The sequence below is a fragment of the Apis mellifera genome, linkage group LG8 (genome assembly GCF_003254395.2).
Source record: "Apis mellifera strain DH4 linkage group LG8, Amel_HAv3.1, whole genome shotgun sequence".
Lineage (NCBI taxonomy): Eukaryota > Metazoa > Arthropoda > Insecta > Hymenoptera > Apidae > Apis > Apis mellifera.
This window is the reverse complement of record NC_037645.1, coordinates 12,465,432-12,492,163: the sequence shown is the minus strand read 5'-3', so window position 1 is coordinate 12,492,163 and position 26,732 is coordinate 12,465,432. Positions and strand designations below refer to the sequence as shown.

General features: G+C 33.2%; 1 protein-coding gene across 5 annotated transcripts; it reads right to left on the bottom strand.

The window, feature by feature from the left end:
* Nucleotides 1-1,912: 1,912 nt before the first annotated feature.
* Nucleotides 1,913-25,505, bottom strand: LOC413197 (G protein-coupled receptor kinase 1). Of its 5 annotated transcripts, none has more exons than XM_026442128.1 (16): nt 24,907-25,505; nt 18,626-18,704; nt 11,643-11,719; nt 9,662-9,735; nt 9,452-9,553; nt 7,081-7,155; nt 6,894-6,955; nt 6,703-6,754; nt 5,383-5,574; nt 4,878-5,185; nt 4,564-4,738; nt 3,823-4,200; nt 3,641-3,695; nt 3,427-3,575; nt 3,104-3,196; nt 2,780-2,938 (listed from the first exon to the last, which is right to left on the bottom strand). In XM_026442128.1, exons 2-16 carry the CDS (start codon nt 18,658-18,660, stop codon nt 2,780-2,782), a joined length of 1,986 nt encoding a protein of 661 aa, XP_026297913.1. In that variant the 5' UTR covers nt 18,661-18,704; nt 24,907-25,505. The 5 variants fall into 5 exon arrangements, with proteins under 5 accessions (XP_026297911.1, XP_026297915.1, XP_026297913.1 ...); XM_026442129.1 differs by having other exon boundaries at nt 18,578-18,704; nt 24,907-25,504; XM_026442126.1 differs by lacking the exons at nt 18,626-18,704; nt 24,907-25,505 and adding an exon at nt 14,369-14,391 and having other exon boundaries at nt 1,913-2,938.
* Nucleotides 25,506-26,732: the final 1,227 nt, after the last annotated feature.

The window sequence follows — 26,732 nt, the reverse complement described above, 5'->3', positions numbered from 1 at the left end:
AGAATTGGCGTTGATTGCACTATTTTTATTAGTTTGTTTTATTTATACTATACGCATAACCATAGATACAACAATTGAATGTATTCTTATTATTTCTCTTTTAAAATTTTCCTTCAAAACAAATGTATCTTAAATTTTAATGTAAGAAATAATATAAATATTACATTCTTTAGAAATAAAAATAATGAATTTAAACAAATAAAAATTCGATTTCGCAACAAAGTTAAAGAAAAAATTTTAAAACATTCTATATTATATTTATTTGAAATCCACAGATGTCGTTATCAATGATGCTTAATCTTGTTTATCGAGTTACCTGCATAAGGAAGGGAAAATTTACGAGTTAGTTTCGCTTCGGCCGTTTTGCCGTTTAGATTGTAACCTAAATGAGTTATATATTTTGCGATTAAAACTACGCGTATTCAATTTGTATATTATTTAAAGTTGTGTACGAATTTAACATTTAAAATATATGTTTTTTTTACGCGTATTAAAATACATTTATATTACATTTATATAGTGTATTTATATAATAATAATATTTATATTATTTATTCACAAATGTGACTATTTCACGCGTTTTATTCGCGAGTATTGATATTTTTATTCCTGTGGTCGGTACTTCATTATTAGGAAGGCATAGGAAGTTGTTCTTTCGACTGTAATACCTACAAACGTTAAATCATATTTTGGTATCGAAAAAATATATAATGTTAATATTTCATGTTTGAATTTGATTCATATATAAATTCAGTTTTTATTTTATGTTATATACAAGAAAATATTACCATCGTGAATGAATATATTTTGTATTAAAGTATAAACAAAAATCTAAAAAATTTTTAAATACTTGTATTTTATTGATCAATTTTAGAAAATAAAAAATAAATGTTAAATTTTCATGGATAGAAAAGAATTTATCTTTCATATCATGATATTTTGTATAAAATTAGTTAATTTGCACGTACATTATATTATATATATATCGATTTAAATTTTATAAGAAATTTATTATTATTATTAATATATATCGTAAAGATCATTTTTTAATCATCTTTTTCTCGGTGTATGTATAAATATTAAAAATTTGTTCTGTCTCTATATAAAATATGAAAGTATGAAATTATAAAATTACACAATGAAGAAGGTATAATTAAAAAAAAAAAAAACAAATGAAATTTTTAAGTTTTTATATCTTTTTGTAATTATTATTATCATTATTATTAAAAAACATTTAATTATCTTTGAAAAGTTTTATAGAAACTATGTAAAAAATCGTAATAACGTTTAATACTATCATTAATTAAAATTTTTTAAAAATATTAGTTTAATATTATTGTAAAAATATTTTTAAATCATATATTTAATCGTAATATTTAATATTTAATAATTAATATCAAATATTTAAATTTTAAATGGATTTTTGAAATAAAATTAATAATAAGTATTAAAGTACTTTTAAAATTGTTGTTTTTGTATAAATAAAACTTGGTATAATTCAATTATCCACATCTAAAAATACATAAAACAATTTATACAACATTTTCATAGTAAACACAAATACATAATGGACTATAATATTGGCCGTATTATGATTTCCTAGCTTTTAATACATTGTTGCAGAATTTTCACATATCAGATTTCGAGAAACATTTGTTACGATTTGAAAATTTTGTTCATACGTTTGTCATGGTTAAAAAATGTTTCAAGTCCATTTTTTATTATAATTAATTTTAGCTGGAAATATATAAAGATTACATATTAGATCACGTACTAGTACCTCGAAAAGAAAAAGAAAATAAAGACAAAAATGTTTTTTTAATTCCATGTCGAGCTAATTCGATCCATTTAAAATTTACTTACTTTCCTACATTGGACATGGGACTGAGCAGAATGAAGAAATGTAGACGAGTTCTACGTTCATCGTACAATTTTATTGCCGGGGCGAACTCGTCTGTATCCAGCATTCGACATACACAGTTTCCTCGTCTTTTTTTTTTTTTTCATTTTTTTTTTCCTTTTTTTTTTTTAATTACAGCTAGTTTCGATTGGTTGTCGACAATGTAGTCCGAGTTTTTTCTCTTTTTTGTTTTCATATCCTTAAACGCAATAAATAAATGAATTCGCGCGCGTGTATCATTTACGAAAACGACAATATAAAATCGTTCTGCATTAGTAAATAAATTAAGTAAACGAGCGGTATAGAAGGGTGTGTAGAAGAAGTATAATCGGGATTTTGGGCGTATTTCGTATTTGATATTACAATAATACACTACCGGTTTGCATTTTCGTGTTTTTTTTTTTTTTTATGTGTATATATGTACGTGTGTGCGTGCATGCATGTGTGTATCTCGTGTGTGTGGATTCTTACATGAACACGCGTGCTCTGTCGCGCGCGCGCGTGCTCGCGTGAATGTCGATGGGCATTGTTCAGTCGCTAGTTCCTACGTCACATTGCACATACAGCTAACGTACAAATATAATGACGTAACGTTTCGTACGACTCTACTTCCTAAAGTCTCTATACAGCGTGACACTACCCGCCGTTCAAAGGGAGTTTTTTCTTTGGAGCTGTTTCGAGACTTGAATATTTCTGGTTCCGGGATGCTGACTGGAGAAAAAAACCGCCTCCCAATTACTCGTCAATCGTTGGAATTTCTTCTAGATCTGCCTGCGTTCATTCTCAGTATAAAAAAAGTTGTTGTTGTTGCTGCTGCTGCTGCTGCTGGGGGGCAGTGGGACTGGAGTATGATGACGATGTACAGGTATTAGCAAGGGGCTAGTTGCCATTCGTCGAGCGCTGCATTGCAGGAATTACTGCGTCTCTTTCAGTCCCGTAGATCTTACCGGCCTTCTTTGCCATACTGCCCAACATTTCCATTGAACATTTATGCGCGGATCTCAATGACAACGCCCATTCTTTCAAACTGATCTCATCCTACAAAAAAATTTATTTATTACAGATAGAATTTTTCTAGTAACACACACACTCTCTCTCTCTCTCTCTCATATTTAATTATAAATATTTTTTAATTTGTTATCTCTCGCTTTTTCAAAACAGAGATTTATTAAATCGTTACGCAGAATATGACGTATGACTCACTGGATTTGTAAGTACTATTTTTGCGTCTCTCATACGGACGACAATACATTGTTCCCCTTTCACGTGCTGAAAATCCGCGCTAACTTCCTCAACCTAAAAATTTATTTACACATATATTGAAGAAATATAATATATGTTCGGTACAATTAAATGATATATATAATTAGCTATACAATTAAATATAATAAAAATATAAATTAGTTTAAATTAAAATTATTTTTTTTTCTAAAAGACATTTTATGATAACTTTGTAAATTAATTTATATATATTTTATCTTCTATTTGAAACAAAATACATGATTTCTACTATTGATCAAGTTTACCTGGTCAAGAAAAACAAGTTCAGGCTTTGTCGTGGACTCTGGATGCAATTCTAATCTATTAGGATACAATTTTGCGTAACGCGTTTGCCATGCACTTGCGAAAGGACCACCCAATTTTTTAATATAACCGTGTAAAATGCAATCAGATCCTGTAAATAATCTTCGATATAATCAAAATATTAATCACACGGTATAAAATTATCAATTTTCTTACCTTTTTCATCCGCGTCGAATCGCTGTTTCTGTTTAGCTTTTTTCTTATTTTCCAACTAAGAGGAGAAGAAGAGAAAATAAATTAAGAAGAAAAAGAAAAGAAATTGATCTAAATTCTGAAAAACTGCTTCCGTTTTTTTAAAGAGGATGAAAAGAAAAGAAAGAAATATCAAACGATTTTACCTTGTCAGCTTCGTTATTGATTGTCTCGAACACAGTTTCGGCTACCTCAGCTTGCCATCTCTCCGAGATGGTTAGAGGGAAATTTTTGTACAGTTCTTGATCCGCATCCGTCAATTTGATACCCTTAGTGTCTTCCTCGTCAAAGGAGCCGATATCAAAGGCATCTGCGGCGTTCACCTCGCCGCGCGGTGGTATAAGCGGTGGCGTGTATTTCTGGAGATAAACTTGTTGCCAATCGATACCACTGAAAAACGGGTGTTCTTTTAACTCGTCCGCACCTGCACCTCGACATCCAAGTCTGTTGTTGATATCTCGTTGTAGCAGACCTTCCAGCAATGAGCGCAATTCTCGTGAGAACGTTTCTGGCAGCTCTACGTTCTGAAATTATTTATGTTCCCAAATTTTAATATTTTTACCATGAAAAATTTCAAAGATATATATATATATATTTTTGTAATGTGATTTAATTAATGAAAATGATACGTTTCAAGCATTTGATCAAATATCTTTGTTATCTCATATTAGCATAAAGAAAAATGACTTTATGGAGAAATAATTTATTAATTATAATCGTTAATTGTTTCGAGGATAAAAGATGATTTTTTTAAATCATATTTTGTTACTTTTTTTTATATCAAATCTTTAAAGAAAGAGAAAGAAAAGGAGAGATTATTTGATCAAATTTGCAAATATGCGATAATTTGCGTATAAAATAATACGCGGGGAATCTTAATAACGCACCTTGGTTAATGTCATGTGATCTATTTCATGTTTGTCTTTTGTTTTATGCTGTCTGAATGGACTATGACCTTTTAACAATTTATGCAGCATACAACCGAACGAGAACCAATCGGCGCTGGAGTCGTAGGTTACACCTTTCGAAAGCACTTCCGGTGCCATATACCCGTGCGTCCCTCTGAAACGAAAAAAAATATTTTAATTCTCATCATCTATGCGAAAATACAAAAACAAGAATATAATAGAGAAGATTCGAACGATTCGAAGATTCGGTGGGTAAAGAAGAATGATTTTTACCGTCAACCCTGCTTACTTACACGCTTGCATGCGGTTTCTTTTTGGAGAAATCGCAAGCCAACCCCAAATCCGATATTCTGACATGGCCATGCTCGTCCAGAAGGATATTGGCAGGTTTCAGGTCTCTGTAAACGATGTATCTACGGTGCATGTGCTCCAATCCCAATATCACTTCTGCCGCGTAAAACTTCATCTCTCGCTCGTTGAACACTCCGTGCTGACTTAGATGGTAATGAAGATCGCCACCGTTCATCAGATCCAGAATGAAGCACAGTTTGTCCGGCGTTTGGAAGGCGTACGTCATGCATACTATAAATGGACAATCGACCTGCAATAAACGTTTTATTTTATTCCTTTCTTTTTTTTTAACGCGAAAAGTTCGAATCGAGAGAGGAAGAAAAGATGAAGTAAAAAATTTATATTATTCATATATGTTATATACTAGATTTTTTTTTCTTTTTCTAAAGATTAAAAATCTATCTATATTTTTAAGATGTTTATTAACATCGTTGTGTTAAAGCTTACTCCGGTACTGACTGCCGAAAGCATTATCCTTTCGTTGAGCGCTAAAGTTTCGCCTTGCTTCATTTTTATTCGTTTTTTGTCAAGGCATTTCATCGCGTACATTTTCCCCGTGTCTGCTTTTCGACACCCGTAAACTTCTCCAAATCCGCCTCTTCCTATTATTCGATGTACACTGAAGTCGTTCATTGTCAGCTGAAACAGGGTTTTGTTCAACGAATATTTCCACCCATTTTAACATCGTTACATTATTATTATTATTATTATATAATTTTTTTTCAAAAATTCGATAATGTATATATATATATATCTTTTTTTTTTCGAAATTTTTTTCAAAATCGAAACATTTGCTGCGATCGAATAGTATTGAAACAATTAACATCGTTAAATTATTATTATTATTATTATTGTTATGTAATTTTTTTTCAAAATTTTTTTCGAAATCGAAATATTTGCTGCGATCGAATATTATTGAAACAATTAATATCGTTACATTATTATTATCATTATTATTATTATTATCATTATTATTATTATTATATAATTTTTTTTCAAAAATTCGATAATGTATATATATATATATATTTTTTTTTCGAAATTTTTTTCAAAATCGAAACATTTGCTTTGATCGAATAGTATTGAAACAATTAACATCGTTACATTATTATTATTATTATTATTGTTATGTAATTTTTTTTTTAAATTTTTTTTTGAAATTGAAACATTTGCTGCGATCGAATAATATTGAAATAATTAATATCGTATTATTATTATTATTATTATTGTTATTATTATTATTGTCATGTAATTTTTTTTCAAAATTCGATAACGTATATACATATATATATTTTTTTTTCGAAATTTTTTCAAAATCAAAACATTTGCTGCGATCGAATAGTATTGAAACAATTAACATCGTTACATTATTATTATTATTATTATTGTTACGTAATTTTTTTTCAAAAATTTTTTTTCGAAATCGAAACATTTACTGCCATCGAATAATATTGAAATAATTAATATCGTTATATTATTATTATTATTATTATTATTGTTAAGTAATTTTTTTTTCAAAATTCGATAATGTATATATATATATATATATATATATATACATATATTTTTTTTTTCTCAAAATCGAAACATTTGCTGCGATCGAATAGTATCGGAACAGTGTTAAAACGCGTTTATTTTTCATATAAACTTTGTACGATACAGATCAACGCCGGTGATCAGAAAACGTGTAACGTAATCTTTGACTAGGGAATAATTTTGCGATACTTTTACGCAGCATTGCACAACAAACAATTTTTTTAATCGTACCTGCATGTTCAACTCTAAGTTTTTCCATTGACAAAATCGCGTGTACTTCTCGCTGAAAAAAAAAATATAAAACGATATCTCTTAGCGACATTTCAAGTAGGAAAAAGAGTAAGAAAGCCTAGGGAGGAGAGGGCAGCACCTCCCAGGACATTCTAGTTTTTTTTTTTTTTTTCTTTTCGTCCACAACATACCTCTCGAGAAACTTTTTGAACGGTTCCGCTCTCAAGTGATTAAAAATCTCCTCGATATACGGCTGTAAAGTGAGCATCCGATTTAAAATGGAACGAAAAAAAAAATTGCGTCTCGCTTATTATTATCACTTATATATATATTATAATTATCGTGGGTTGCGATTAAGAAGATTAGGAAAGGACCAACCTCGAACAAATTAACGGGGACCTCGTTTTTCATAAGGTATTTATGAACGTGGGACACCGCTTCCGGCGAGTATTCCTGAAATCAAAAATTATATTTCCCACTGATTAAAACGATAACATCGGCGCTATCTTTTCATCGTGGAAAAAAAACATCCCTGAAAAAGATAATCCCGTTACGTAAGACGATGAAGAGACAAAAATTCGATATATACAGTAATTTTAACAATCTATTTAATTTCCATCCGATATAAACGTACGTAATTAAACAATATGATTAAACGTCTTAATAATTTTTTTTTATATATTCTCTCAAAGAGACTATCTTTTTCAGAGATGTTCTTCTTATACGCGAATACGCATGATCAACGAACGTTGTTACACGACCGCCATCTACGACGATGCTCTGGCGCCTCCAAAGTCGTTCACTTTTTAAAAGAGACTTTATGCAACAATTTATTTATTTGTTCAACTTGGACGGATGGATGATAACGCGTTGTCGTGATCAACAACGTGTTATTTTTTTTTTTAATCAGCGTCATCATCGTAGATTTGAGAAATATCGTGAATAGAATTTTCTTGGTCGCTCGGAAGCGACGCTCGATCGATAAAACGACGTACGATATTTGGAGATTAATCCGGAATTCGATTTATCAATATTTTCGAACCTCGAACTTTGGTGGTAAATTCTTATTGCCGTAACACGTAACAATTGTTGAAATTAATTTTGAAAAAAAAAAAAAAAATGAAACGGAGGAAGTTCAACGTGTATTTATATAATAATGGAAATAATAGAAAATATTATTAGCTGATAGGAATATTAATATTAATATTGGCGTGATTATTTCGTTCGTGATAAAGGATTTACGCAATTGGGGCCTTGCCGTAATTCTCACATAGAGATAGAAAAGAATCACGCGACATGTTTATTTATCGTTTCATTTTTAAAACGAAACTTCTTTTTTTTTTTTTTTAATCGAGCGATTAGAGTTTGGATAAATGAAATTTTACTACATCGTTAATGTTACGTAAACAATGCTCGGGGAGCCGGGATGAAGAAACAAGTATTTCATCCGAAATATAATATCGTTTTATCGCTTTCATAATTGAAACTGCGATAAAATTTCCACGCGCGCTCGAATTAAAATATCTTAAAGATTAATAAGTCATTTTTAAAATTTCATGAGACAGCGATAAAAAAAAAAGCATAAAAAATTTGAATACAACGTTTAATCTCAACAATATTGACATTGATAATCCGAATTGTTGTCGCACGAATCAAAATTTTTGCGCAAAAATAGACTTTGAATAGAGACTAATAGCCGTCTCTAATAAAAATACCAGATAAGCACTCTTCAAACCGAGGAACCGATTATTCTCCCATTGGACGGTTCGTATCGGTCGGTAACGTACGTGTACATTGTATCGGCCGATGGAAGGTTCGAAATTTTTGTCACGCTGTTGCACATTTGTCGCTGGCAAATTGACCGTGTCAATAGAAAAACTCGCGTCGACAAAGAAGATGGTGTGTCGAAGGGGTGTCGAAGGGAAAAATTGTAAGCACGATTAAAGGCGAGGTTAAAATTAGGGGCAAAGCAACGGGGGGAAAAGTAGCGTGAAAAAAGGCACGGAAATAGTTTCTCTTCCGAAGACATCGAGGGCCAGAGATTAGAAGCCCCGCTGCGCCATGAAAAGACTCCTATTCGGAATTCTCGTTCAAACATTCATGCGAGCCGACCTAAGGAAACGAAGAAGAAAAACGCTTCCTGCTTTTACGCGGTTTTCTTTTTCATCGTTTCGGAAAGCGATTTTCCTCTCCTCTTTCACCGGTTCAAAGATAAAAAGCGTCACTTTTTTTCTTCCTTTTCTTCTTCTTCTTCTTCTTCTTTCTTCTCTTCTTCTTCGTTTATATTTCTCTTTTTTTGTATCAACAGTTTTTTGTACATAAACACACACAGGCGCGCACGAGTTTGAAAAGATCACGGACGTTTCAAGGTGATATTCCACATTTAGAAAAGTAATTGCTAATTCTTCTCCCGATTCTTTGACAAATTCTCGAAGAATTTTTCACATTTTTCAAGAAATTATTCCACACGTATTTTCGCATCATCGTTACACGATTCGCTTGCGCGTATATACACACACTATATATCGATCGATTTTTCACTCGATTCGCGCGTACAGGAAAATAAAATTCTACGCGTTTATCTTTCCCTCCGTGAAATCGTAATCCGTTCGAAGGCAAACCGACCGACCAACTCGATCGAACCGCGATTATCGGATAATCGAATAATTTGGAAGAGGAACGCGGAGGAGAAAGGGGAGGAGCAGAGCCGCGGCGAGAGGCAGAGCGAGGCAGATGTTTTTATACTCACATGGGAGTGTGCCAGCAGCTCCTTCATGATGAAATTGTCGTAGATCTCTTTGGCAAGTTTTCTCCTCTCTTCCGGGCATTCGAGTTTCTCGTACGCCTTGATCTACAATGCATAAATGAGAAATTCCTTATGGGAGTTGGATGGCGAGATGCGTGCCACCACACGCTACTGGAACTTAAATAGTGTGTGTGTGTGCGGGCTAACACGAACCTCTTCGTAAAACCTAAGTTGCGGAATCGGCTCCTCCGCCACATTCTCGCAGTAGTCTTTGAATAAGAGGTAACCTGCAATCACACGAAGCGTAAGAGGAAAAAAAAAAAAAAAAAAAAAAAAAAAAAAAAAAAAAAAAAAAAAAAAGGAAAACAACGCACGTTTCGAATCCTTCATTTCACCGATTCTAAAACTTCTTTATCCTTTACGAGATAGAGAAACAAGTTTTAAATAACGAGACGAAAATTTCGCGTGCTTCGCCACGAGTTTCGTCTTAAGCCAACGGATGTCGGTAACGAAGGGGTCGAAACTGCATTATCCGACAAGCTTAATAAATGACCGCTGCGCCCTATTTTAATTCACCTACTTATAAATTACGACCGATTAACGAACTAAAAAAAAAAAAATACGAATTGATTCTTCGATTTTTTTTCTTTTTTTTTTTTTTTAACCTCGAAATCATTCGCCCACGACTTCGATAAAATAATAATAATTAAGATAACGCTAATAATGTTCGGATTAAGTAAAATTAGAATATTGTATCGTAATGTAAGAATATAATTGATCGCTTTCGTGTTACGATATCGACAAATGACACAAATTATCTAAACCTTGTTAAGTTATATAATTATCCGGCCGACAAACGCTAATTAGAGGCGGAAAATTGTGGCAGAAATTGAAAAAGTTCTCGTCCACAGTGCCACTTTAAGAAAGAAAGAAACAAAGTGTAATTAAGAAGCGAAACGTCATTCGATCTATACGTATATATATATATATATATATATATATACAACACACATTCATCTTCCATCGAATTGGACGGAAATTCGCAATTTCACGAAAATTTTTTTTTCTTCTCAAATTTTAAATCAGACAATAAAAATTCGATTTCGAATTAAATAATTTTTTTCGATCATTTCTCTATCGAATTATTTAACGAAAGACTATTATTATTATTTTAATTTTGGCGATGCAAAAAAAAATTTTTATTCGTCTTTTATTTTCGTTATATTTAAACGAATCTCGTTTTAATCCAATCGATAATTTTTCAGCCTCTCGAAATTAAGATCGAACCGCTTCAACGAAGAGAAGAAGATTACACAAAATGAGAAAGGTGGTGTTCGATCTTCTTAAGAGTGAAACGATGGATGTCGAAATTCGATCGATGAGAAAAATTCGTGTCTGGTGTACTGACTTCGATCGAATCAAGGCGCCAAAATACGAAAATCGTTCTAGAAAAAGAAAAAAAATCTCGTTTCGATTGCCGCCTTGCTCGTTATCCGAATGAAATTGGAAGAAATGCGATCAATCGCATGCACAGTTCAATGAGCATTGCAAAAATTGATTTTCAATTCTCTTTAGCCGGCAGGGCTATAATTACGCGGGGATATTATCAGACCAACTATACTTAGAGAGAACGGAGAAACGATCTGTGCGCAATGTAAAAACAAAAAGTTCATTATTGATTTTCCCTCCCCCCTCCTCCTCTCTTTTTCTTCGCTCGGTTCTCGCAACAATTCAAACGTTGCCAGATGGAAGATTCAATTCTCGAAAAAATCCAGTAAAGCAAAGGGACTACGTTTATCGTCCTCTTCTCCGCTCTTCGAAAAGTTATCGACGATCGATAACTTTCCTTTAAATAATTCCTCTCTAATTCGAATTAAATTTTTCTCTTTCAAACTTTTTAATAAATTAAAAGATATTTATACAGAAATTTGACGGAAGCGTATATCGTTCCCATCCTCACGTGTATTTTTACGTCGAATTCTAAGAAATTTCAAGAAATTAATCGAAACAAATTTCGAAGGATTCGAAATTTTCTATCAATCCTATAATCTGTAATTCGTTCAGATCTGTCCATTTGAATTAATTCGAAACGTGGTTTCTCCAAGAAATCGTATATACATATATATATATTGCACGAATAATCGATAATTTCACCGAGTCAGTTAACAACAAAGTATACTTGAAAATTGCTCACCAAACATTTGATTGAATATTTTATCGAAGTTAACTTCCTTCTTCTTTTCCAGATATTTGTGCATTACGCTTCTCACACTGCAACAGAAAGAAGTACGCGAATGTAACGGTTACATAATTATATACATATATATATATATATATATACATACATATATATATATATATAATTTATCGTCGTATATAATTAATTCGATCGTATAAATACTACGAAATTATGCGTTTTTATTTCAAAAATGATCTTTCCTTTCTTCTACGATCTTCTTGCAAATGGTCGTATATATGGAATATGGCGGCCACAAAGTTGCGAATGGACGCGACATCTCACATCCTTTCGCGTACCGATTAACGCGATTACCTTGCGAGCGTGTTGATCGAACGTCTCGCAACTCCGAAACGATATTAAAATCGTACGCGGTAAACGAGACAAATTTTCTCGAAGAAAGTCGAGATTAGAAAGATTAAAACGCGATCGTTTGTGTAAAAACGATAATTTATCGCGTTTTTCTTTTTAGAAGCGTTCGAGAGAAAATTCGAAAAAAAAATAAAATAAATTTCGAGCAAAAAAAGGTTAGGCGAAAAGTTGTTTCGTAATCATAAAAAAAAAAAAAAAAAAGCAACATTATGTAAAATCGAAACTGCTTTGTTATAATCGTAACTGCAGATCTAATTGCTCTTAATGCACCATTATTCGACCTGTACTTGGTGTACACGCGATTTTTTCCTCCTTCCTCGGGCAATTCCGTTCCTTCGTCGTATTTTTCTCCTTCGTTTTTTCCTTTTCACCGCGAATATCTTTTTATTAAAAAAGATCCCTGTAAAATCGTTTGAAATTATTTAAATTTTCGCGTCTGAATGTTGAACGACGATTAATTCGTAACGAAACGAAAGAAACGCGCACTTATTGGATAACTTCGTACACTGGATACAGAAGCGGTTTGATAGAGTTTCTCAGTTCAAGCGTGCTTAACGCGTTTAGTCCGCGTTTCTATTGGACGAATCGATTACCACCGAGCGATGAAAGATGATATCTTTTCCACTTTACCGAGTATAAATTATCCCTGTTATTATTATTATTCGCTAAACTTTCGCGCGAACGTCTATTTTTCCTTTTTTTTTTCTTTTTTTGCGAATATTTACGAATTTTTTTCGAAAGGACAAATTTTCTTATTGCCCGAGATATATTTACGTTTTCGGTCTCGATATTGCATCGCAGTTAGTGAAGAAAGAAAGGAAAAAAGAGAAAAAATCGATTTACGATTTAACGACTATAATAAGGTGACTTTGAGTTAACCTTGGGCGTTGAAAACAAGACGACCTACCGAGAGAATTGCACTTTTGGCACACATTTGACATTAACGTCCGTGCGAATTCTCGGTAAGTTTTCAAAAGGAAAATTACTTAACGACGGGTAAATATTTACAATGAAGCATGGTCGAGCAATTGGGTAAAACGTCGCTAGCGGAAAAAAAACTCGCGGATAATTCGAGCACGAATAACGATAGAGACGCTGAACGCGTAGCGTGGCACTTTTTTAACTTGGAACATCTTATATATGTGTGTATATATATATACACGCTTGCGATCGAAACAATTCTTCTCGGCTAACTAGCTTCGACCAGAGAGGAAACGATAGGTTAGTTAACTATCCGATTACGATTGTTCATTGTCGTTGGCATAACATAATGCCGATATTGGATCGCACACCCTACGATAATAATTAAATCGATCGAGGGGAAAAAAACTTATTTCTTAAAGCTTATTTATTTTAAAAAAAAACGTTTTGCGTTTCGAATTCTGAAGAAGAGAAAGCGCGCGAAGAATATGTGGAGAGATCGAAAGAGAGAAACCGAGTCGGATTGTTCTCGGTAAATTTGTAACGCTTCGGCATTCCATTCAACCTTGTTTCAAAGCTAAAAGTTGTTTGTTGAAAAACGGTAAAAAGAATTCTTCCACGATACATACCGCGAAAATAGACCATCAATTTTCATATAGGCAATATCCGTTCCGCGTAACAAGAAGCGATAGAAGACAAATCTATTTTAACGGTTTCCGTTATAGATTCGTTATGCCACCTAATCCGATAACTTAAGTGAAATACGTGTGTCTTGTTAGTCACAAGGCGTATATCTAGCTAGCGATAAGTTTTCGCGCGTAATTCCTTTTTTGTTGTATGCATGGAAAAAAAAAAAAGTTAAAATTTACCAAATTGAAACGAAATAACCGACGCTACGCGATCCGTATTGTATTTGGAATATATACTTGATCTTTATCTCGAAAGTTCTCGAATGACCTCGACGCGAGTCCGTTAATTTGGCAACCATGTATTTCCCTTCGTGTTTTGTAATTGGATACGACGGCCGTTACATTAAAGTATCGCACCAAAACGTTTCGCGCTATAGCAGTATGAATTCGACGATCGATAATTTTTTATCATCGCATTTTATACATTTTACGTACATATACGAATAATATCGGGAGATATTTATTTTCACGAACGAAATGAAAAGCTCGAAACACCGTTTGAGAGACGCTAAAAATGCTATTTGAAATAAACGTTTGTTTGCGAAACAAAAACAATGAGTGGAGAAGAAAAGAGATTGGGTGAGCGATTCTGCCAACGAAAGAACGATCGAGGCAAACTTCTCGAAGCGAAGGAATCCATCGCTGGACAAACTTATTTGCAGGCTCGACCACGATGGATGAGTATATACGATAGCTACGAACCTATCCATTAGTCCATTCTTCGGTAACAAGATCCTCGTATCCGGGACATCGATGTCCCGCGTACGTAAATGTAACTCGTCCGTTCGCCATCGTTCTCGTTCGACGAATACAACACGTATGAATAGGCCGGGAGAGATATAGCTAAGTGATGTATTTTCATCGAAAAAAAAAAAAAAAAAAAAAGAAACGAGCAAACATATCCAATACATCGATAGAAAAAAGGACGTCGATAATCTCGTAACTGGTCGATTTGCTAATATTATTAGTTGATAAATGGTGGTGAAAGAGAGAGCCTTGAAGTGATATTATCGTGAAAAGCTTAGGGGAGAGGGGAAACCGATGTTTTCGCATCATTGCACCCTCGAGGATATTCCCGTCCTATTCGACCAGCCTTATTAGAGTGAGAGAAGAAACGGGACAGAAGATCGAGAGAGAAAGAGCGTTTTGCGCGCGGTGGACGCAAAAAGTGTACGAACGAACGAACGAATCGTTGGATCGTTAACCTTTACGAGGAGGAGAGACTTACGAGTTGTTTAAATTCTTGCAAACACGTATGCAATCGAAATTGTAAATTTTCCAATGTGTGTTCCTCTCCTGACGGGAGAGATAAGGTACAATAACGCGAATGGTGGTGTTATATCAACGATAATATCTATCTCGGCTCACGAATGCACGAATGCTCGAGTTTTCGGATCGAGTGTGCGAACGTTACGAGATAAATCTGTTTGTACACGCTCTCTTTTCGCACCGCACAGTGTTAGTGTGCAGGGTTAAAATTAATGTCGGATAATCGATCCGTCGAGGACCACCGGTGCAAAACATCGATTAAATCTGTATTGACATGTGGACCGATATTGTGCATCGATAGTGTGCGGTTATCGAAATGTCGATAATCTATACACCAGTGCTACGCGTATCTATTCTAATTTATAACGCACGGAATGCATCTGGCTTGTTGCTTTGTTCATTCAGCTTGGGTTAATTCCGATAACACGCGACAAATATTTGATTTGATTCTCGCTCAAGAATGGGCAGAGAGAGAGAGAGAGAGAGAGAGAGAAAAAGAAAGGCGAGAACAGCTCTTCAGATTGGATGTTTGTCGAGGGATAATCGGTGGAAGAGGAGCGATTATCGGACGGAATTCGAACCGGATCGACCGAATGATCAATTGAAACGACCGCTTTGCCTTTTGCGGCAAACACGGCAAGAAAATAATCTAAGTGGATAATCTGTATTGCTCACTCGAGGGAATGAATTTATTGCGGTTAACTGACGCTCGTTACTCGATTATACGTGAAACACTCGTCGGAAAACGCTTTCCAACGGAATATTTCGTGTATATATCTTTCGAGAATTCGACATTGTTATTGACTCTCGTCGTATCGATCGACTCAAACGGAACGGATTCGCGATTTTCAAACTCGCCTCGAACTTTTTCGCTTCGAATCGATCGCAAGTGTACATACGTGTATTCGGAGACAAAAGTTTTTTTCGAACGTGGCGGGGAGGGGGGGAAACGGCATAAATCTTGCTCGCTCGATATCGTCGCTTCTCGCTCGGTCCCTTAAAACTTCTTCCCCGTTGGGGGGGGGGGGGGGGGATAGACACGCGGACACACTTCGGCTCTTCTTGCCCGCTATACAGCGCAGAGACATCGTTTCGTCGGTTTCAGAATATCTGTTCTGCGCGTAGTACGACGACGGGACGCGCGACGGAGGCGAGCGTTCTTATGATAGAGACAGCAATCGAGAGTGCTCTCGCTCGTTTAAAATTTTACAATTTCTTTTTTTTTTTTTTTTTAAATTAATTTTTTTAAATTAATAGAATCTAACCAATAATATTCCTCGCTCGGCACCCATCTGATGAAAACGATTCGAGCTTCGCACTTCCACGAAATCTTCTTTCGGTTTACAATGGGTTTTCGGGGAACGGAGTCCCATTTTGCACGCTGCAAAAATGAAACGAATTTATCATATCAACTCGAATCTTTCCACATTTTTTTATTTTCTTTTTATTTCTTTATTTTAAAATGTTTAATTAATAATGCTGGTACAAACGATATCGATGAATCGACGACGACAGAACGTTGTCGTTGGCGAAAAAATAGTTGAAAAAAGATAGTGAAAATAAAAATTTGTGATGTATCTCGCGTGTATAAAAACACTTGCTTCGATTAGATAAAAATTATATCCGAAATGTGTGTCGCAAATATTCCGATTAAATTCATACAAATTGATACTAATTATAAAAGTTGCACAATCGTATTACGTATATATATATATCAATTACCCAAGATTATCTCGGACTTTCTCTCGTATAATAATTACCACGAAATTGATTTTAACTCTCGTTTTCTTTTTTTTTAATTCGAATAAAAATGTTAAATAAAAAAAAATAAATTTTTTCCTCGACAATGTATGTGTTGATTATTTCGATGAAACGAAATGTTCGATTATCTTATGCAAAAAGAATATTTAATTTACCACAAGGTTGTATCTCAAATATAGCGCTGCATATTTTCACTAAACGATATAAAAATACGCACACAAGGTGATTCTACTAAACTGGGACAAGCCATAACTCTCTCTTTTAGACGATAGGAAAAAGATCGAGTTTTTACGTGCTCTTATCATTTTGCTCCCGTTAAACAATTACGTACGGTAAACGCAACAAGCGCATCGCGATACGAAAGTATTTCTCAAGTATTTCCATAATTCGTCACAAGATTCGTTGTTCCTCGCTTATTAAACTTGGTAATTTTTTAATAATAATAAAAAGATTCGATGCAAAACGAGACGCGATAGATATCCGTAAAAATATCGCGAAACAACGACCCGTGAATTATCGTGTTATGCATTTACATATACGTTAAAATTCGTACGACGCATTCACTGTTCGGCTGCAAGGTTAAGCTCGACGATATCAAGGCCCGTTACATCGAATATAACGCTCGTGGTTGTAACCGCGGTTTTTAATCGGTTTTCACGGCGATCTTAATCGCAGGAATCGTTTCAACTCGGTCTCACCGGTGCGGATATAATATAAACGCGACCGTTCAACAATCAAAACAATCCCTCTCTCGACGTTGGCAAACGAAGAAAACCAGTTCTATCGTTTCTATCGCTGGAATCGAGTTTTCTGACGTTCGCCAAATATTTAAATTTCTCTCCTAAATAGTAAGCGGTTTCGTAAGCGCGCCTATTCGAAGATTACGAATAAAAGTGATACGTCGTAAATTCGGATCGAGATCCGATAAATATTTTCGAATTCGCTTCCACTCGGTGTAACCTAACATTTTCGTAAAGATATTTTGATATATATATAACTTTGTTTAACCTTATACGATTATATCTCGAATCGAATAGATTTCATCTCGAGCATTTATTAATTTCATTCGTAGCATTCGAGGAAAAATAAAACGACGTTCCGTTCGAATCGCGTTCGTTTCAGAGAGGTACGATCGAATATATTTGAAATATCCAGTGGCCAGTTGTTTTTGCGCATCTCTGTTGCGCAATGCGCGATGTGCGAAGAGTGGAGCTAGAGGGGACGATGGAAGGATGGATGCCTCGTCACAATACATATTCCGGGACAGTACGAAGTTTGACAAGTGAATCGTACGTACGATTCATCGCAATCATTCTTTTTGTTTCCTATTAATTCCTTAAATACGTCAATTTCTCGGAACATAAACGTGTTTTCTCCTCTTTGTTCCTTTTTTTCTTCTATCTTTGTTTTGTTTTTAATCGAATGATTCAACGAACGGTGCAAAGTAATCGTTTCATAGATTATAACGAAATTACTGATCATCATTAGTAAATGTGGTATAATGTCTTTTCATTACGTTTTCTTAATTTAATATTATTATTATTATTATTATCATTCTCTTTTTTTTGCAACATGTAAAATATATATTTATAATAAAGATTGTCCATTTGAAAATATTTTTACGTTCGTGTAACTTTTTAGCAGTTTATTTGAACCGTATATCCACATATATCGTAAAAATGAAAATAACTTCTGGATATCGCGGTATATAAGGCGTATATTTCAAAGTATCTCAACGATATATCTTTATTCTTGTTCCAAATTATTTTATAAAAATCAATTCATTTTTTTTGTAAAATCGAAAGGATAAATCTTCGTGGAAAACCACTCGTTTTAAATTTAAAACAAAAAAATTCCTCGTTTATTAAATTTGAAACATACCTTCAAATTCTTACGAGTTTCACGTTTAAAATTTCATAGCTAACTAACCAGTCTCCGGAGATGTTGTATAAGCATCGTGTCATCTTTGCATTAAATATTAACCTCGAGTATTCCCTGCATAGTATTCCTGTTGAAACAAAAAAGGAAAGAAACAATAAAAAGAGAAAATTATGAAAAAAAAAAAAAAATAAAAAAAAAAGAAAAAAAAGGAAAGCTAAGATAGAGACCCGCTTCTAGAGACCAACTTATAAGAAAGCATTTCTCTAAAAATATTTCTTTACAAATATAATTCGTCACGAATAGAATTTTATTCCTTACAGAATTCTTTTATATTTTAAAACACGAAACAAAAACACGTGGTAAACTAACGAATTTCCAAGAGCTCGCGTCGAATCATCTTTTCGTATGGACTACTTCTTGGAAGGTAATCTGCACGATGTTTTTATTGAAACGAAAGAGAGAAGAAAATGAGAGAGAAAGAGAAAGAGAGAGAGAGAGAAACGGCTCGTTTCTAGCGATCGATGAAGAAATGCGAAAACTAGAAAAGGATCGTTGGTGTGTGTGTGTGTTTCATATATTTGCCTTATCTAGTCTCCAGTACAAACACACGTGGAATCTTCGGTTGATCGTTGGCGGATTGCCAGCAAATAGGAAGACTGCTATCGAATCGACTTATATATATATATATATATACGTATTCGCATCGTACCTTCGGAACGGAATGTGTTTTACGGAAATAACATCGATAACGTAAACATTGGCACATTATAATCGATGCGAAGTATCGATCGACGTTTTATGCCGATTATATTTCCTTCGGTATTCCGGTAAACCGGTAATACTCACGTGTTACTCTGTAAATACACGTTTTACTGTTGTCAATATAATTATCTTTCTTCAGATCTCGTGTTAATAACATGAGCAGAAAAAAAAAAAGAAAGAAAGAAAGAAAAAAAAAAAAAATAAAAGAGATGAAAAAGTGAATGACTTTTGACCATGAATACATACAAGAGTGTGAGAAATACGAGTGTGTTTAACCGTGCAATTTGCAAGAATCTATTCTATTTCCTTTGTTACTACGTCGATCCTTGGGAATGTCATAGCGGGATCGACAAGCTATCGCGAGGCAACGAACACGTAAAAAAGCATCGACCACGTCTTTCAAAGGTCCTTGGCCTTTCTTTCTCGCATTCAAGGGCCTTTTCGACACTCACACACCTGGGGAAAACCAAGCAGGCAACAAACACGGGCAAAAAATAGCATTCAATGAATCATAGTAGCGATGGGAATAAGTTATGCACGTGCAAGCGAATTAATTTGATCGATCCGTATCGCGATATCGCGATACGCGTTTCTCTCTCTCGAAAAATTCAAACATTCCGATCGTACGTAAGAAAAGGACGAGAAAAGCGGATATTAGAAATTAAAAATTTTATTCCTTTTATTTCTATCGTATGAAACGTTGAATTAATTAAGAAAAGAAATTAAGAATTTTGTAACATTCGGTGATTCGAGATTTCACCGCGATTGATTTATCGATCTCGTTCCACTCACACATAATATTTTCTAATTTCTTAATGTCCATGTTTATTATGTATATCGTATCTCCTTGCCCAACGTCTGATAAACGTTTGACTGGGCAAAGCTACTTTTTTAACCAGATCTTTAAGCAATTTTGCATCGCGCCAGTGGCTCGACGCGATAAAAGGGCTTCTCGTCGCACACAGAAAGAAAATTCCTTTCCGTTCGAAATTATAACTTTATCCGCTAATAACGTAAATCTTGCTCCGCGATAAATCATCAACAGAGCTCGATAATTTCGACAGGCGTGATACATTCTGTAAACGGGGATAGAAAATGGCCGTCGATATTTTATCTATAAAATTAAATAGACGTTGAAGTTTACACCTTCAATCTGTTGTAAGTATAATTCGAAATCTTCCTTTTCTTTCTTTCTTTAATCAACGAACAGTTTTTATTGCGTACGATAACGGTTTTTCGTTTCAACGCGATATATAGATATTATAGATCTGTACTTGTTACGTATCCGATACGTAAAAAGATCGAATTCGTTCGAATATACGAGACGCTTCGCTAACTGGCCGTCCTTACTTTTATCGCTAATTTTCGACATCGAATAAGATTTGAGAAACTCGGAACTTTCGAAACGACCAACACGTGGATAATGGAATAAGATAAAAAAAACCGATTTATTCGTCACGAAACAGCACATCTCGACGAACACCAAGAAATTTCTATTATTCTTTATTTACTTCCATTCCTATTATGAATTCTTTTTGCAGAGTTACAAGAGAGAGAGAGAGAGGGTTGTGTTATTTCTCGAGACATAGCAACAGGTAAATTTAATAATTTTCATTGCTTTTAGGATCGCTTTCATATCCCAAATGCGTTAAGAAGAGAGATGAATATTTGAAATTTCTAGAAATTTCTAATTTACCCTCCAAGCACGACATCAACTGATGGACGCTTGACCGCGTTGTAAAAACTGTAATACCGACTTTTCGCGAATAAAGATAATTTCAGGTCTACCGCGACGATTCGTTATATTCGTACTTCGCACGTGTCGAATATTTCACGTTATTTTAATTCTTTCGTATGCTTTTTAATATACGTACATATATATATATATTTTCATTTTCACTATTGCTGGATTCATTTCCTAAAAATAATATACTAGAGTGAAGAGAGTCACACTTATGGCCGCACTTATCATCGTGATTGGACTGTTGTGAAAACGAGGATCGAGAAAATATCGAGAAACCGACCTAGATAATTTTGTGAAAAATAGTATTAAAAAAAAAAAAAAAAAAAAATTATTATTCAATCGTTCGAGAATGATTTTTTTTATAAATTTATAATTTCTATATCTTATTATTAATAACGATAGTGAAATTTTAGGTTAGGTTTCAATTTGTTATCGTTGCAATCTTTGATAGTGGCAATGGCGCATATAACGTAACATACTATAGACGAATATACACAAAGTATATGAATATATTGTAGAATAAATGCGATGCTTTTTTTTGTCACAGGAATTTAGAGGTTATACGGATGAATTACAGAATAAATATGGCGCCTAATGCACGGTTCATATCGCGAATAATATTCGATCGGCGAGAAAAAAAAAAATATATATATATAAGAAAAATTGGATAAAATTCAACGTTTTGTGTATATTATATAATATTTCGAGCATATATGTGTATAATTAATTATTTTGTAATGCAAACACGTTACATAATCTAATTGGAAAATTAAATGAATATTACATGTGTTTACGAATCCATGACATATTTTTAAATTTTTTCTCATTCTTTTGTTACATCACTCGTAATCATAGGCCAATAAAAATAATTGATTACGTTATATTATATATATATATACACATGTTAATTACAAATACTTGGAAAAACGCGTTGACGATCATCCAATGACGCAATGTTGGTAAACAAAAGGGAAAAATATCAATTTAAATTTTATTTTCCCCAATTCTCAGAAAATTTGATAAAAATATCGATATATATGAAATATTGCAAAAAGAGAATCGTTAATAGAAAATATCATCATCGATAGATCGATTTTTATTATCGATATTTCGAAATTAATTAGGCAAATTAGAAATAAATTTTATTGTATTATATTTTGTTTATAAATAAAAAAAAAAAATATTTTAGATATAATTTTTTAAACTAATCATCCGTGACAAAAATTTTACAATATTTCTATTTATATTATCATTCTCTATACTCGATTCTACAATTGATTTCGATAAAAAAAAAGTAAGATATAAACATCGAAATATTATAGTTAGTTGATATTAGAAGGTATTAAAAATGAAGTATAATTTTCTTATCTGTTTGAATTCATATATGTACTATGCAATATGCTATATTTAGAACAAATAAACGTAATAGGTTGCATTATGACGCAAATAAGGAATTCTTATATGTATGTATCTAGTATACACACACATACACGAATATAATATAAATTTGAAATAAGAGAGAGAAGAAAAAAAAAAAAATTAAAAATTACACATTAATTGTTCCTTTTATTCTTCTGAAATGATGAAATCTTTCCCGCCATCTTTGTCTCCATCAATTTCTTATCTCCTCAACTTATGCTCGATGACATCGAATCGGTATTCGTGGATATAACGTACTTCTCTCGATGTAATAAATGATTGTTAAGCCGAATATTTATATGAACGCAGCATAAAAATATAATATAATGAAGATAGGCAAAAAAAAAAAAAAAAATACGAGAAATAAATTTAGATATATATTAAAGATATAATTACGAATTAATATTTAGACAATTGATCTTTATTAATTAAGGGTAATCTTTCGTTGTATAATTTCAAAAATAATTTATTTTTCATATTTTATTTAAAATAAATTAAACCTTATAAAGAAATATTTCCTTTATATTCAGATATCCTTGAAGATAATGTGACAAATTTTGTTTACATGTATTATTAAATGCTATTTTATAAGTATTATTGAATATTCTGATGATCAAAGAAAAATTGCTATCCACGAAAGTAACTCCTTGCGAAAATATCTGAAAGCAAAAAATAAAAAAAAAAAAAAAAAAAAAAATTTTTAAATTTACGAGATTTTTTAAGGAATCGTGTAGAATCGTAATTATTTGATCTTTTTTTCTTCCTTCTTTTTATTATATCAATAATTTCAAGCACAAAATTATCGATTTCTCATATATGGTTTAAGTATCTTCCAAAACAGAAGATATGAGGAGTTATTATTTCGATATTAAGAAAGCATTTTTACGATTACTACTAGTTATGATAATAAACGCCATCTATAAAAAGTAGCGTTAAAAATAAATATCTTTATATTAATTCCGAGAATATCGAATGTGAAATACATAATATTTAGCATAAGTATAAGTTTTGTAATTTTATTCTTCGAGCGATTCGATAAAAAAAATGTAATCTTTAAAATTGATTCATAAATGACAGATGCAAATGAATTTCAAAAATTCAAACATCTTTCACAATTTTTATATATAATATAAAAATATAATATGTATACGCATATACGATGAATGAAATCTCCATAAGATTGCAGTTTTATTTATTTTCTTTAATAATTTTCATATTTGTAATTAGATTATGTTATTTAATTCTTTTCGTTTATTAACCATTTCTCTTCCATTATGTATAAGAAAAAACACTTTCATATTTTATACGTTAAATGAAACATTATCTCATTCACATATAACGGACGACGAACAAACGAACAATTTTTATTACCGTGAAAATTCATTTTATTAAAAAAAAAAAAAAAAACTTATTATTACGTCCAGTTATCTACAGAGAGAAATAAATGAGTGAAAATTCGAAATAGTTACTTATGATACTTTCACGCTTAATGAGATTTTCCATCTTGAAAATAAAATTGTTCGATTGGCCTTAATTGTTACTTCCGTTACTTGTAACCGATACCGTTCATTGTTTGTAAACATTTTTCTGGAATGGCGCGCCGCTGAAACGAGCGTAGCCAAGAAACCGAAACATCGGTACGTATGCGCGGAGAAACAAGGAGGAATCGAGACACCGAACTCGGGTTAGACAAGGAACAGCTCAAAGAAGAAGGGAGGGGCAGGAAACGTGGTGAGATGTAGCGATGGGATTAATTTGATTATTATTTTCGAATGTACAATCAATTTATTACCCTTAATAATCGTGAATCTTTATTATAGAAATTGATTACGAATATAATTTAAAAGTTATTCATCTGTCACAAATATACGTGTATAATTAATTTAATTTTAATTTTTTAAATAATAAATAGAAATATTAATGATTTAACGAATAACGAATTGATGTTTTAACTACGTTATCTCAATGGTTAAAAAATCAAATTATATTTAAAATTTTTATGTATATAGATGTATTCTATTTATAATTTTATATATAGATATATATATTTCTCTGTGTTCAAAACTAATGTTTTAAAAATTATTCGTGTTATGCATATTGCATGTCCTTCAAGATGCAACCATTTAAGCGGCCTTGCATCTAGTATCGTATTGTAACCTATAAAAAGATCGATACGATTACGATGAAATATCAACTTGCGAAAGAGAATCGTTTCCATAAAAATGTTCGAACATCTAAATCTGGTCTAAACTTACGTAGATTCGTGAATATCAAACGACAAACGAATATATATTTTGCAATGTTAGCATTGTTCACGAGTACGTCATTCCCATCGCTACAGGCGAGACTGGGGTGGATGGATTGGCAAAAAGCTCGTCGGATCGACTAATATCGCGACATATACCTGGGATCGGGCAAAATGATTTTCTTGCTTGCACGAGCGGCCGGTGTGCTTTTGCTCTTCTCCATAGCCATCAAGTAGCTGACGTCGGCCAGCACCGCCTCGAGGTCCGCCATTTTCCTCGGTGGTCTCTAAATTTCTGAACGTGAAAAACGGCTCACCCTGGAGCTGTTTCCTCGTCGACACTTGGTTCACTGGCCGGATATGTTGTTCTCACTGTCGCGACGCCGGGAACGATGCGGCCGACGCCGACATTCTGATCGAACGACCGTCGTGCACCGATGTTCGCGAGATTGACAGCTTCGTTCAGGATCTGCGCGCGATTTCCAGCGAGGGAACCTCGACTCTTCGAGCTCAACGCGAGGTTAACGACACTCCCTCGGAACACAACACACTCACCCGCGCAACTGTTTACCGTTCACGCGGGCGACATAATATCGATCTTCAATATATTCATCGCGAATATTTTAACCGACGAGAACGAACGAAAAACGTGCAAACTGACGCGAATTTGCACGCGATCATTCACAACTAATACGCATAAACTTACACGGAGAATCTACTCCTTACCGACTGACAGCTACCGAGCTCGAAAGCCTCGAGCCCGCGCGCACTTGTGCGCTGATTGGCGGATCCCTCTGTTTGTTGCTCGTTCAACGTCTTTTTCGCGTTCCTAGCGACGTCTATCGTGCCAACGCTGAACGAGCTTTAATTTTTACTTCCTAACGGTTTCTCTATTAACCATCCAACTTTCCTAACGATTTTCTCTTTTTATTAACAGCGTTTCTCGCGTTTGTTTGAGATTAATTCATTTAATGGATTCACAAATAATTGGATACGACATATATATTCGCGTGACGAATAGAAAAAGTTATTTTCTGACTTATGAATTAAAATAAATTTCAATCGTTGAACAAGTATAAATCATATATGAAAAATTAAACGCTTGTATATTTTATGAAACTATACGATAAGAATTTAAAATATATTTTATCGATAAAAAAATCTTGAATGTATCGCCATCTGTGCCGATGAATTTGTATTATACCATCACGATCATATTATAATAAAAAATAAATAATTAAAAATTGCATAGTAAATAAAATTAAATTTCCGTATAATTTTTATTAATACAAGCATTGTCGCGTAGTTTTATTATCGTAATTAAACATAAAGATATATATTCGTATAACATTCGTACTATCTCTCGAAGATCACGGATCTCTTCAAAGGCAGCGATAGGATAAGAATTGAGGACTAGCGCCATCTCTCGAATAATTTTAGAAATATCTTTGATATTCAAGAGATGGCATTGACGATCATTTCTTACCCTATCACTCTGTCCTTTTCCCACTATTTTTTGTCCTTTTTTTCTTGTTCAATTTGCGGCACTCCGAAGATGGCGCTGATTCCGTAACTTTTACAGTATATCTATCCTTTTCTCCCCTTATTCCCCCTTCTTCCTTCGTTTATATTTAAGCTGTACAATTTACGCGCGCAAAAAACGGTTCCGGTATCCGATTAATCACGTTTTATCTGGTCGCTATTTTTATAATTCTGGACTAGGTGGCGTGAAAATACATTGGACGATAGATTCATTTTGTATTTTTCCCGTATAATTACATGTAAAATAATAAGACAAATGACTGACTGTTATTTATTCGACCTGTCATTTGAAATAATTACGTGTGACGTTTTATACTGGAAATTTTATATTTTTTAACGTACAAAATATTTTTTCAAACATTTTACATTAAAAATCTCTATGGAGCACACGCACTCAGAATTGTAGAATAATTGGAAAATTTTTAATCTGTTACGCAAAAGTA

Coding starts and splice junctions, on each gene's coding strand:
- LOC413197 (XM_026442127.1), bottom strand. CDS start 25,019: ATGGCGGACCTCGAGGCGGTGCTGGCCGACGTCAGCTACTTGATGGCT. Junction 5,575..6,702: donor ACTTAGAGTTGAACATGCAG/GTACGATTAAAA, acceptor ACCCTGTTTCAG/CTGACAATGAACGACTTCAG. Junction 2,939..3,103: donor AAATAGTACTTACAAATCCA/GTGAGTCATACG, acceptor ATTTTTTTGTAG/GATGAGATCAGTTTGAAAGA.